The following is a 15070-nucleotide window of genomic DNA, read 5'->3' on the forward strand; positions in this document are numbered from 1 at the left end:
CGCTGGAGAAGTGATGCACGTCAAGTGCATCAAGATGGAGCTTACAACCACTGCTACAAGCCTACCACATTCCTCCTACAGTCGGCATTATTATTATTATTACTACTGGCGTATGCTTTGCAGCAAGTATACTCCACGTGTACTTCATCGACCATCAGTCCCCTCCCAACTGATGTAACTCCCAATTGTCTAACTGTCTGTCCATTTGTTTGGTTTATTTGTCACAGCTTTACACGGAAACGGTTACCCCCGCTGAAATTTGGTAGAAATATTAGGAATCTCCAAGGGCGCAATGAGTGACATCATTCAGCGTTGAGAGAGGTTCCCGTATGTGGAAAAACAGGGTGGACATTTTTTTTCTCCGAATATAGTTATGTGAGGTAAGAAAGGGGGTATGAAGTTAGTACTTTTCAAAACTAGAGCTAGTTTTCGCATTGATTGTAAACAAGTGGAGTAGAGAAGAGGGCTGAAAATTTTAATCACCGTATCGCTTAAAGATTGCTCCCTCTTTCTCATATATTATATTAAACCCAACACAAAATGATGGCGTGTAGTGACCGCATATTCTCACCAAATTTCGTGATGATTGCTCCAACTGGAGTAAATCTCGTTCACAGACAGACATTGAACAGTTTTTAATAAGCGGACTGGGGAAAAGTAGTTTCTTCGTATATGGGACTTTAATACTCGAATGTCAATTATTCTCGTTACTAACGATGCAGGAAAATCGCATGAAATTAGTAATTTCGAAGTGTTATAAATTTGATACCAACAGTCTCTATGCTGCTCAAAATTTGGTGCGCCTAGGTTGTTTTCCGGTTAATTTAAAAAAGTCGATAATATACCATTATCAAGTTTATTTGACCAGCTGTCAGAATGGGACATATTTCGAGTCCTAGATTTCATATAAGCGCATCACTATCAACGGCGCAACAATCAGTGTCAGGTCTAGGCCTGCCTTATAAGGAACTCCATTTATACCGGTTTTGAGCCGAGGTCCACCAATTCGACATCCCTAAGAGCTGTCTGGCGTTCTAGCCTACGCCATCGCTCTATCTCAGGCAGGGTCTTCTTGTCTTTTTTTTCTAACATACTTATTGGCCTTATAGACTTTCTGAGCTGGATCATTCTCACCGATACGGATTTAGTGACCCGCCCACTAAAACCTATTGGGCCGGATTTTCTTCACAATCGGACGATCATGGTATCGCTCATAAATTTCGTCGTTATATAGGTTACGGAATCGTCCATCCTTACGTAGGGGGCTAACAATTCTTCGAAGGGTTCTTCTCTCGAACGCGGCCAAAAGTTTGCAAATTTTCTTGCTAAGATCCCAGGTCTCCGAGGAATACATAAAAACTGGCAAGCTCATTGTTTTGTAGAGTAAGAGTATTGACCTTATGGTGAGAAGTTTCGAGCGAAACACTTTTTTGTAAGCTGAAATAGGCTCTGTTGGCAACCAACAACCGTGCGCGGATTTAATTCCCTTCTCTTATACCGTTGTTGATGGTACAAGCTCTTGAGAATGATCCTTTTACTTTTATCTTTTATCTAATGCATTGGGCTGAGTCAGACCAGTCAGTCTTATCAATTCCGTTGGGATACTGGATTATCTCACGGCCGCGTACAGTTTTTCCCAGGTAATGCTATCATAGGCGGTCTTGAAGTCAATGAAAAGATAGTGCAAGTGATGATCATATTCCAAAAGCTTTTCCATCGCTTACCGCACAGAGAAAATGTGATGGGGCAACCATATTCTGGGCGTATGGGACTATCCGACCTAGCTAGGGGAGATTATCTTATAGATGTCACTCAGCAACCTGATACCTTTATAATTGTTGTACTACGTTATATCCCCCTTTTTATGTATGGGACATATAATGCTTCGTTGTCAGTCGCCCACCCCACACATGGGCATAAGTTGATGAACCACTTGGTGTAATTGGCTGCCTCCATATTTAACAAATTCGGTTGTAATTCTGTCGACTCCTGGTAACTTATTATTTTGAAGCCGATGAATTACACGGACTGTTTCTTCCATGCTTGGTGGTGGCAGCATTTGTCCCTCGTCTTCAGTTGGCGGAACCTCAAATTCACCGTAATCTTGGTTGTTCAGCAGTTCGTCAAAGTAGTCAACCCATCGTTCCAATATGTCAACACGGTCGAAAATCAGATTTCCCTCTTTATCTCGATAGGATGAACATCGCGGTGTATAAGGTTTCATCCTTCTGACTTGTTGGTAAAACTTCTGCTCCTGGTGCGGTTGCTTCCTGTACTTCTCGAATTCATAGACTTCTTGGCTTTCTTTCCTTTTTAAGAGTGTGACGCCGCTTCTCTACTCGATTGAGATCGTGATAGCCTCTGCGTGTGGCTCTTTGAGGGTGCAACATTCTTCCGTTCCGTGGCTAGCTTGCATTCATCATCGGAATAGCCGTTCCGACTTTTATGCGGCTGGGACCAAATATGTTTGTGGTCGCATCAATGATAACCTTCTTCAGGTGGTTGTGAAAGTCATTTGTTTATGCTTCATTTTCAGGAATGCTGTTAGCTGCGGTTATTGCGGTATAGATGTTACAGAGGGCTTCGGTATGGATGGCTTCCATATTCGTTCTCATCTGATTGTCACGAGCGAGGCGGTGTTGTAATTCTATAGTCTAGTCAATATTGGTCCCCCTAAATATTCTGACATTCATCAAGACTGAAAGGTGGCAGCGTGCAATTAACACGTGTTCAGTGTATGTTTGTGGACCGCTTTCCGCCCAGAACAGGTACTTTTAACAATTGTTTAGTGCTGAGTAGTAAGTGAGTGCTAACTAAGTAATCATCGGTGTTTTTATGTAAGCCAACGTATCGCCTGAAAGTAGGCTCTTGTCCTGACTTGACTGTTAAAATTTCCACCATACCATCCATGAGAAAATGTGCAAATCGTTATTCTGTTTTCGTTGCCGGGTTCGTCGTTCTAAAATCCGTCTAGTCCGAGGCTATTTTCGTGGCTTCGCAGGACCAGTTGGTATAATTTTTCCCGTTTTTAGGCGCCTTCATCCTTCTCCATCTGCAGTTTTTCATTAAGAAAGGGCCCCCAGCGATTACCACATGGAGGTGGAGATAGGGTTTGGTACTAGAGCTGTTGGTTTTGGTTCGGCAGGCGTTTCGCAGGTTTTATGCTCCATCGTGGGCACCAATTCATATATCGCCCTGGGGCCTATACTATCCTTTGACCGGATCATCCTGATTTTTGCAGATTTTAGGGTTGGATTGGTTCCGAAAATGAGCCCTGTCTCACTTTAAGATAGCATATTTTGACTCCTCACTTAGCCAGTTTGCTTTTTTTACGTGGAAACTAAAATCTGCTTGCGAAAGTACTGATTGAGACGTTTCATTTGATACGGGTAAATTAATAATAATAATACTCGTTGGCGCGACAATCCATATTGGATCAGTGCCTTGAAGTGTGTTAGAGCACTTCATTCAAGACCTTCCGCTTCGACAGCCCACCGCTCCAACCACTTGAGCGATCCGAACACACCATGACCGGGTATATTAGGTGAAAAAAATTATATTATAGGTAATTAAAATTACTTAAATAAAATGTTACAAAATTTAAATTTATTATTAAGACAAACGGAGTAAAACCGCAAGAGAAACAAAATGTAATAATGTGACCAGTCCGGTCGATGGTTCGCTAGCAACTCAAAAATTATATTCAATTATTTTTTTTTTAATCTAAATTGGTTGGCCAGGCCTACTACGCCACGGAGAACACCGGTGGTGGCATCTGTCAATCGACAATTCGAACATATTCGAAATAAATTTCAAATGTTGTTAATCCTGCTGCGCCACACACTCCGCCCCCAAATAAAATTTAGGGGTTTCAGCGACTGAACCCGGAACTGCGTTTCCCATCATTCGGCGAAGCAAACACGACGTTGATTTGGGGTGCAAACGAGCTTCAGCCTGGACAAGGAGACAACCTTCCTGTGTCCCCCGATCTCGAGCTGGAAGAAATGTTCCCCCCGCTCGGGAACGCGGTACGGACCTTCGTATGGAGGCTACAGCGGCTTCCGGACAGCATCCATCCTGACCAGCACGTGCGTGCACAAGTTCAACTTCTTGGGAGCGCAGGCAGGTGCAGATGTGTGTCGGGTGGGAGGTGTGGTTTTAAGGCGGTGGAGGTTGTCTCTCAGCAGACGCAGCAATCCAGAGTCTGTGAAACCCGATCCCTTGTCGAAAACCGGACACTTGGGAGCCTTGGGTTCTCCCCATATACCAACTCCGCGGGGCTGGCAGCAAATTCCTCTCGGCGGGTTGTTCGGAGGCCAAGTAGGACGAGAGGCAAGCCTTGAGTCCAGGACGGATGGCCGTGGGCCATAATGGCGGATTTCAGCGTACGGTGCTAACGCTCTAGCATCCAATTGGATTGCGGGTGGTATGGAGTAGTCCGCTGGCATTTGAAACCCAGGAGTTTTCCTAACTCTAAAAAAAGGGTGGACTCAAATTGCATTCCCTGGTCGGTGATAATCACTGCAGGGACACCAAAGAGAGGGACCCACTCTCGGCAGAGGGCTTCGGCACAAGATTGCGCCGTAGTGTCCTTCAGAGGTATTGCTTCAGGTCACCGCGTAAACCTGTCGATGATTGTGAGGCAATACTTGAAACCGTGCGAGTCTCGCAAAGGGCCTATGATGTCGAAGTGTATTGTGTGGAATCGCTTGGCAGTGTTTGGGAATGAGCCCACTTCTTTTTTTACATCCGTGGTGACTTTACACTTCTGGCATGCGATGCCCTCTCTGGCCCAGGAGTTGACGTCCCTATTCACTGAGGGCCACAAGTATTTTTCGGTGATTTGTCGTCCTGATGCCTGATGCGCTAAGTTGTGAACTGCGTGGAACGCTTCCTTGTGAACGGTGGCCGGAGTGTATGGCCGGGGTCCCTTTTCTTTGTATGTATGGGGAGCCTCCCCCTTCATCCCCTTAATACTTGACATAGTTAGTTAGTTTAGTTTATTGGGGGGAGCCGCGGCTCCGAGCACTCAGGCCATTGTTAGGCCCATTGTACTATCCCCGTAAATGGCCTATTCAATGGTTTCCCGCCTACGGCGTTCGCAGGCTTTAGCGAATCTGAGAAGATTCCCCAGAGGCAGAGGGTGTGCAGATTCTTCATTGAACAAAGCCTTGCCAAGGTGTCTTCGTCTGAGATCTGAGGATGCCGGGCAGCTGCATAAAAAGTGCAGGGCCGCCTTCTCCTCCGCTGAAACCACTACCCCAATCTTTTCCATATGGTAGTTTAAGGAGCAGTGTCTCGTTAAAAACCTTACTAGGGTTTTCATATCCCACTTCTCAAGGGACAACAAAAATGCCGCTCTAGTGGCCCTAGGCTCTTTCACAAGGATGTTCGCTTGCCGGCAAGAGTCCAAATTTCCCCACTCGGTTGCACGAATCCTTGCAATTTTACCCTTCAGAGTAGACTTGACAGTAGATGGTCGGATTCCAAGAGTTGGTTCTGGCCCCACCATTGTGGATCCAGACCCTCGGCGAGCCAGTCTGTCAGCCTCGTCATTACCAGCGATGTTAGAGTGCCCCGGCACCCACATCAGAAATGTTTCGTTCAATCGGCCAAGTTTTAGCAGCACCTGATGACAACTCCACACCAACTGGCTTGATATGTCGTTGCCATTTAGTGCTGATAATGCCGCCCGACTGTCGGAAAAGATTCGAATCGTGCGACCTCTACACTTTTGTCTCAGACATTCTTCTGCTGCTAATGAAATGGCATACATCTCCGCCTGGAATATGGTCGTAATTTTCCCGAGGGGTCGGACCAGTTCTATAATCGAATTCTCCGAGAACACCCCTGCGCCCGATGCATCCTCGATGACTGACCCGTTGGTGAAGATTATTAGGTCTGTAATCTGAAAAGACTCAAACTTGATGTACGTTAATGTTACTCACCGAAAACCAACCAACGACATTAAACCGCACTGGTTAAACGGGAAGAATAAAGATAGGAGAATACAACTTTGAGACCATTGATAATTTCTCCTATCTAGGGTCGAAAATCACAACCGATAACAGCTATGATGATGAAATCCGCGCACGGTTGTTGGCTGACAACAGTGCCTATTTCATCTTACAAAAACTGTTCCGCTCGAAACGTCTCACCATAGGGTTAAGACTGTTCAAGGCAATGCTTTTGTTAGTCCTATTCCTCGCAGACCTGGGTTCTTACCAAAAAAAACTGCGAATTCTTGGCCGCGTTTGAGAGAAGAATCCTCCGAAGAATTTTTGGTCCCCTACATGAGGATGGACGATTCCGTAGCCTACATAACGACGAAATCTATGAGCGATACCATGACCGTCAAATTGTGGATAAAATCCGACTCAATAGGTTACGGTGGGCGGGTCACTTCATGCGTATTGATGAGGATAATCCAGCCCGGAAAGTCTCTAAGGGCAATATCTATGGTAGAAAAAGAAGACGAGGCAGACCCTGCCTGAGATGGAGCGATGGCGTAGGTCAGGACGACAAATAGCTTTTAGGGACATCGAATAGGTGGACGTCGGCGCAAAACCGGGATGTTTGGAGTTCCTTATTAAGGCAGGCCTAGACCGGATACCGGTTGTCGCGCCGTTGATGATGATGAATGTCATTCACTGTATGCTTAGGATTCAATAATTCCCATATCTCTACTAAATTTCGCTTGAATCAGTGCAGCCGTTTTGGAGAGGAGTGTATGTGACAGACAGACAGTAAACTAATTTTAATGAGATTTTGTTTTACACAAAACCTTAAAGAAGGGAACGACCGTTTTATTAAAAATTTATATTAACAGAATCGAGGTTTTCAGCTTAACAGATCGCATTTTTTATATCTATATAAATGGACAGAATATTGAAAACGTCGAACCAATTCTACATTTTGATGGCACCGTTTCCACTGATGGTGGCACTGAGTTCAATGGCTCGGATTGTGACGGCTGTTGTCGCCAGAAAGCTCTAAGCTTTTATGAAGATTTGCCAAGGACATACCTCGTAGATACTTTTGCTTTGAATGAGGAGCTGCGTACATCGGCGTGTAGGTCAGATATTTGTTGATTAGTGGCAGCAGTTGTACTGAATATGTCGCGTATTAAGAAAGGACGCTATGTTTTTACTGGCTATGCCTTCTAGTGGAATTTAATACTCACGAGTGGGGGTCTTTAAAGCAATATGAAGCAGAACAGATGAAAAATCTTGAGAAAAGCTGAAATATATTGTTAGAATCCTACATATTGACCTGAACGAGGTTAATGTGCGATGTCGTAGGTGGTTTAGTATCAATTTGATAATGTCATACCTCGTTTTGCTCTTGAGGGTTTGTGTTTCTTTCCTACTTGTTTCTCTGCCATTCAAATATCCTGGATAACTAGTTAAATACGTTATTTGTCATGACAATAAAACTGAAACATAGCGAACAAATACATACGAAAAAGAAAGTGAAAAAAATTTACGTGGGTGAGTTATCCTCCGCACAGGAGTGAACAGGAGACGTTCGGACATAAATAATAATGTCCACGGGTTAAATTGTGCATTCATGCTGCTCCCCTACTGCAACTTTTTCATTCCACGAGTGTCTTCGCTTGTGGCCAACATTATTCCAGGCCATTTCTGCCTCTCAGTAAGAACAAGGATTACCTCTAGAAATTACATTGCTGGCTGTTGAGCCAATCTAAATTCCTAGACACATTTGAAATTCTAAGCAATATCCCGGTGAAGAGACTGCAAAGGACTGGATGGTATTAACTCGAGTGGTTGAATGTAGTTTGCAAGGGTGAAAGCTAAGGTTGTAAATCATAGTGGGCTTTGCGCCCCATGTTGTTATGGACAAAGGAGCACAATTAAAAGGGAAAAAATATGTTTCCTTGCTCCTTGCTTTGTGATGCATGCATGCTACGCTAGATTGGGCTTCAGTACAAAAGAGCTTTCGCCCTCCCTGACTGCGATTCTACCCCATAAAGAAGGAATGTTGTTGCTTTCCATACGACAACCCTGGACCGGATGCCGCTTCGTGCTTTGGGCAAACAACAGATTCGCTTTTTATTAGCGTTCGTTGCAGTATTTCATCCAGTCGCAGGCTGTCTACGGTCCACTGATAAATAGAATTACCTTGGCATAGTGCGGGGCTAATAGACGACCAGTGTCGACGGCGGTGATTGTCGTGAAAAGTGGAAAAACGGAAAAGCCTTAAAAGCGTCCATTTCCTTCGATTGTGTACTTGCGAGGGTGGCATGTTGACTAAGTGTCGAGTGTCGCGTGACACGAGATGACCGGACATAGTCGGCTCTGATTCGTTGTGATTCCTTTAGGACGCAATCTAGTTAAGGACTCGGTGCAGCGAGGAGGTGGCGTGAGTGGCGTGATTTCCGAGCCGATACAGAGCAGATACAAGTCGAAGATACGCGTCGAACCAATACTCATAACGAGAAAACTCTTCCGTTTGAGTTTCCATTAAACTTAAGTGAGTTAGGAGCGAGTGGTGTTAAAGGGAACAGGAAGCAGCCTGAAGGATTCTCGAAGGATGCCGTTGGATAAGTTGACTGTTTCAATCCTGTGCCTGTACATTGCCTGCGTAGGTATGTGTCTGCAAAGTAGCGTTGTGCTTGCAATCCTTGCCTTCCCGAGCCACTTGAAGTAATGCAATTAGCGTAAGGAGAACGCTTCCGATTGGATCTCGTTCAATCGTGACGTAAAAGCGTATTGCGGAGAGAGTTGCCCGTGACCCGGTGATTCCTTCGAACTTTCGTTTGTTGACATCGACTTGGTGGGAGCATGTTTCCGTTTGTGTTCTGATTTAATTAGAGTGTCCTTAAACAGACTCTGCACGTGGTCGTTGCGAATGGAGTCCTTCCATGTTCCTTTGCCTTGAATGGAAACTGTTTGTTTTTCGCTTTTGTTGATACATCGCCAAACAAATTAAGCGCTTTTACCCTTTTGTTTCTTGGGATATGTTACGTGTTTGATTGTTTGGTAATGGAACTTCAATTAGCGAGTGTTGTCTGCTTCCGTGAGTATCTGTGAAGCTGCTGTCTATCGGAGGATAAAAGATTTAGTGAAACATAAATTCGTAGTGTTTGTTCCCTAATTGGCAGGCTGACAATTTTAGCTTCTAAACTACTGAGATTTGCATATCCCGTGAGCGCGGTGCAGGTAGTGTGTCATCGAACGCGTACTATCTGCAATTAATGGATTCGCTTTAATTACAAAATCAGCACAGTCTGCCTCCTGCTCGGATTCGTTCGAGTGCTTTTGGAGAGTTCAATGAGGGTTAGCACTTGCGATAGTTCGCGTTTGCAATAATTAATGAAGTAAATATTTCTAATTGCGTAACTTACAGTGGATGCTGATTAGAACGGGGACTTTATTAAAAGTATTTTGAAAAGATAGTTGAGTTGGGTAACGACATTCAATTGATAGTTAACTGATCTTGAACTTTGATTATGGGGTAACTACGTTGTATATGTACGTAGTTAATTAGCAGACCAATATTTTGAATTTGTTGGGCTGACCTAAGGGTTGGCTGGGACTGCTATCAAAACGTTCAATCACTTCTTATGTAATCTCACGTCAATTGCTTTATGATAGTGTTTCTTATCGATGATCCCATATTAGAGAAGTTTAATCGCATTTGTATGATTTTCCGCATTAGAGAGTATGCTTGCATAGGGAAGAATTGTTGCGATTATCTCAACTCTTTGTTGCTTTCCCCAGAAAATGTTGAATTCTTTGGTAGCACGAAACCTTCTGTCAGTTAGTTAGGGGATTTCGTCATGGTTTGATCACCTTTGCAACGAACAAAATGCAATTAAACTGCTTTTGATTTTTTTCATATTTTTAAGGTAAATGATGATTTACTATTAATGAGACAAAGGGTTAACGAGAGAGGGGGAAAACATGGGGAGGGAGGCAGTTTGAAAAGAGATTTCGATGAATTAAGGGGGTCATCCCGTGTGAAGGCCGTTTTTTTTGGCTTTTTTTAAATATTTTTTATGAAGAACTAGATAAAGATACAAATACGATTCACGATAGATTTAATAATATCTTGAGCGTGCATAGTAATTTTTCCAGCCCGATCGCATAGTTAGTTATTGAAATACAAATTAATTTATACACCCATCTCTAAAAAAGGTGTTTTTCTGCTACCACGCTAGATGGTGCTGCGATCATCTTAAAGAAAAAGTGAAACGGCATTTTAACGTACAGACTTAACTACAGCCCGCAAACTAGGATTATTAAAAAATATTAGAAGCTAAATTTTTGGTGCCTTGTTAAACTTTTTTTTGTGAATTTTGGTGTTTTTTTTTTGGCAGCCGATTTTCAACATGCAGTTTCGAGAAAAATGCATTTAAAAGGTAGAATGCGATGTTTAGCCATAAAACCGTAACTGACTATTAATCTGCTATACTTAGCCCATAAACCTTAGGTTTCTTCAATAAATACATGTACAGTCTTGGCTTCAATTTGTGTCCTTTTAGCGAAGTCATTCGAACGTCATTCAGACCGATAAGTACGCGCTTTATTACAGCGATCGACATAAATCTGGCATGTAACTTATCACGTGTTCAACACTATAATTTCCAAACGACTCCGAATATCAAAAAATCACTTTACCCATATATTCTACACTATATCTACATACAATCGATGCCAAAAAAATTCGATTCCACGGACCGGACACACGGGAGACCTCCTTGAGGGGGCGGGGCACCCCATACATGAGATAGGGGGGTGTATAAAGTTTTTCACAGAATACAGAATAGATGATGCGGGTATTAAATAAAAGGGCTCAATTAGTACTTCTCGGAACTGAACTTATTTCTGTTATTGAGTGAAAATTAGGGGAATGGAATGGCTCAAAGTGTATGCCCCCGGAAAATGTAACAGGAGTCGTTTTCAGAACCTCTCCAACCGAAAAATCTGAAAAAGATCACAATGATGCACTTATACAACAACTCGGCCTCGAAATACATCCCGTTACGATATCTACTCGAATAAAGTTAATAATAGCATATCACCATATTTTAGACATTTATCTGAAAAACCCCATCATCCAAAGGGTATCAAATTTGGTACCATCATAACTGCAATTGTTATGAATAAAGTTATAGAAAATCAAAATTTTGTATTTCACGTGATCCAAGACATGGACAACATCATATAAAATGAACTGATATGAATGGCGGAGTTAGATATATCAAGGAATATTTTGAATTTTTAGCTTTTGTAATGAACTAATAGGAATGCGATGGTTAACCGAGAATTCTGAGTGGCCGACATAAAAATAGGGAAGAAGCTCGGAAGGCAATGCTTTTCAGCATATAGCTGCAAAAGCCCGTAGATTCAGAGACTTCTGGAAGGTATTCACCTACGAGACGTTAAGTCTCAAAGACAAACACAACAAACGAGTAGCTCTTGTGGTATTCTGCCATGGAAAGGGCAGGAAATTCTACAAAGTGGGAAGGAATATTGAGGCTTAGGAACCTTTGCTTCTGGGGAGAAGGCGTGAGACCTAAAACTAGAATGGTGAAGTCAAGTGTATGTAAAGCCTAGCCGGGAACCAATTTGAGAATCTATTGATTCCCTATCGGACAAAATTTTAGGTCTGAATCTAGGAAACGTTGGGCTCATGTTGGGCGCCATTCGTAATGAACTTTGGGGATTGGCCTTCCCTAACTTCATGTTAAACGGCTACGCCTTAGTTTCAGATTTTGTAAAACTTAATATCCCCTCTTCTTCGTAGGGATGAAGTGACGGGTGAGATGAATCCTTAATGGAATACAAGGGGGGCACGGTCGAACTGTCGCTTTTTTTATTTTCATTTTTCAGGTTTTAGTTCGCGTTTTGGTTTAACTCGTTAGGCTTACGCAAATTTCTATTCACCGGAATAGACACGTGAATTTTGAAGAATGACAAGTTAAGAATCGAAGTTCTCAAAGGAAACCCCCCATCCCCCCATTTCCTAGCCTGGTTAGTACAGAGGCATGCAAGCACGTGTCGATGGTGCGCTCCGATAGAGCTTCAGTATTTGCGATCGGCCCGCATTGCTTTTTGGCGAAAAAAATACTGTTGACTATTTTGGGATGGGCATGGTATAATATTCATCGACTATCTTGAGAAGGGGATAAACCATCAACAGCGACTATCACACAGCGTTATTGGGGCGTTTGAAGGATGAAATCGCGGAAAAACTGCCCGATTTAAAAAAAAGAAATTGCTGTTCCATCAAGACAATGCACCCTATGGGGAGCAACTTACTCCCTCTTTTTTTAGTCCACGGACCGCTCGCTTAGGACTTGCACCCAAACTTTACAAAAATGTCAGGCGATGACGGCTTTACGGTTTCTTACCAGGGCAGAAGCAAATCGTCAGACGCTGCACTACAATCAAGTGCATTATCTTCATGAGTTTTTCTATGAGAAACAATCCTCCAGCCAGGCTACCGTCATGGCAGATAATAAATTATCTCCTTTGAACTTGAGAAACCGAGAATGGGATCCCATGTTGAATATTACTTCAATCCAACAGAAGGCCGACATGTGGAAAGAGAAACCCATTCACGGAGGTCATATCAACAATTTGTTGTACCAGACATTGGCATCAAAGCTTCCAACAAATGGTTGAATAATGGTGTACTTTTCTATGAGACCGAAGCTTTGCTAATTCAGAATGCTTTGCTCACAACAAAAAATTATAAACGGTACATTCTTCACGATTCCTCAATCAACAACACCAGTTGTAGGTTATGCAATAGTAAGGAGGAGACCATCCAGCACATAACATCTGCGTACAGGATGTTGAGCAATACCGAGTACACCAATCGTCATAACTCCGCCTGCAAGATTCTCCATCAAAATTTTGGAAAATGATCGAGTCAAACTACTGTGGGATCATACTATTGCCACCGACCACTGTGTTAATCACAATCCGATCTAGTTCTGCTTCTCAAAGAAGAACGAACATGCTTCATAATCGATGTAGCCGTACCGTTGGATCGGAACTTTGTTGAAAAACAGCACGAAAAAATCTGAAACTACGGCCCCTTGGCGGACGATATGATGCAGACTTGGAGACTACAAAAGATCGAAGTAGTCCCAGTGGAAATTTCAGCGACGGGATTAGTCCTGGAAAATTTACATAAAGCGCTGGAAACGCTCGATCTTAGGGCGGGTCTTTGGATGTTGCCTTCAGTCCATACTTAGGTTGATTGCCCCTCGGTCCGGTTGGGCGAGAAGAGGATCCCTGGGCTTTTTTTTAACTATATATAGATATATATTTCCGACAGAATCTTTTCTGCAAGATGCCAGTCCAGGAGATTTTAAAGGTTTTGTTGCGATGATGATCTAAATGCAAAGGCACGCTCTGACAACATCTTGCTTGGTCATGTGAAGTGGAGGTGTAATCTTGGCAATAGTAGGAACACCGATGAAAGGTTTGTATACTTTTGCAATTTTCATCCCTTCGTCATTGCTTGCAGACTCTTCGAGCACAGGGCTTGCCATAAAGTCAGTTAGGTGTCGCCTGACTGGCACTGGATATCTTATCAGATCGACCATATCGTGATCAACGGTAAATTTGGGAGCTTAGGTGCTGACATCGGCCTCGAAAGGGACCATCATTTGATCATCTGATGGTTACTTATTTTCGCTTGCATATTGTTAGTGCATCTATTAGCAGGGGAACAAAGCGTTAGCCTCCAATTTAATACGGGCTGTATTCGCGACTGTTGTCCAGCAGTGAGAAAACTTACTTACTTCGTAAACAGTGTCAAACAGTAATCAAGTTTGCAGTAAAATAGACAATTGTGTGAAACATGATATCTTGAATTTTGACCAGAATCGTACTACTAATAATAAAGTTACAGTGGTTGAAAATTATCCTTTCCCTGTGAATTTACTGGAACCCAAAATATTAAATATCTTATTAAAGCGAGTAGTTTGACATGCTAAATATACATATACATTACGGGCTACGTACAAATGGGATAGTTTTGCACTCGAATATACTTACATAAGAAACAAACAAAACCTTTCATACCTGAAGCGTCTAGCTTCCGGTTTACCGACTTGTTCAATGAGAAAATTAACAAAATTTGATGGAATGGAAACTTTTGCACGCACTATATTAGACAAATTGTGCTTCTGATTTTATCGAGAAACTTTTGGTTATTGCCGAATCTAACGATACTCCAGGATACGGCAGAGGTGTTGGCGAAGGCCTGTCCATAGTTGGGGCAAGGTCCGAGTCCCCAGCGTAATATAGTTGTTCTGATCGGCGGGCAAGTCTCAATTAAGGCGTCAGGGCGCAGGGACGCGAGCGGGCCGACGGATTAGCTAGACCGGGCTCCTCCTTTGACAGTCCCTGGCTATGCGAAGTCTACACGTCGTTGGTGATATGAAGAGTGGAATTTATTGGCACTACGTGACAGCCGTTGATTTCAGATTGTGTAGAGTCACGAGCAATGCTAAGTCAAGGCGAATCTGACACTCCTATAACAAAACCCGGTTATGAAAGCCTTTGCGCCAGCCGCGCGAGTGCGTACAGGACTATTGCGGTTTGCCTAGGGTATTGGCCTTTAGGAGATCATGGGCCTAGATTGACTATCTCACAATTCGCATTGTCAGAGTTGCGGAGAGGAGGGGCATACTTCCTTCGTGTTTGTCCAGCTCCAGCTAGCAATGGGCTGCGGAGACTAGGTAAATAAATTTTTGTAGGTCTCAAGGAGATCTCACATTGTTGGGTGGGAAGCTGCTATTTCTTGTAATTACTGGCTATGAAACTCTCGCCCGGTGAGATTCTTCTCTCCTTATCCTTCCTACAGAAGTCATGGTCTTAGGAGTTTGTGGCATCAAAACAGCGCATCACATCACTAGTTGGGCCACTAATAGCTACCTAGCTATTGTACTTTTTCTTATTTCTGCTTTTAGGAGGTTTGATGGGATTACAATTATACTTCGTGGTTTGACTGCCACTTTGCAAGTGTAGGTTTCCTAATAGATAGCTACGCTGTGTAATTTCGAACCTACTATCAGACTGCCTCT

The 15070-nt window shown here is 43.1% G+C and overlaps 1 protein-coding gene across 1 annotated transcript in view; it reads left to right on the plus strand.

Moving 5' to 3' along the window:
* Nucleotides 1-8093: 8093 nt before the first annotated feature.
* LOC119649391 overlaps nt 8094-15070 on the plus strand; it is a 33338-nt gene continuing 26361 nt past the window's right edge. Inside the window, exon 1 of the mRNA XM_038051516.1 lies at nt 8094-8608. Within this exon, the coding sequence (XP_037907444.1) occupies nt 8554-8608 (55 nt within the window). The 5' untranslated portion in view covers nt 8094-8553. The remainder of the gene's footprint in view (nt 8609-15070) is intronic.

This window comes from Hermetia illucens, chromosome 1, assembly GCF_905115235.1.
Source record: "Hermetia illucens chromosome 1, iHerIll2.2.curated.20191125, whole genome shotgun sequence".
Lineage (NCBI taxonomy): Eukaryota > Metazoa > Arthropoda > Insecta > Diptera > Stratiomyidae > Hermetia > Hermetia illucens.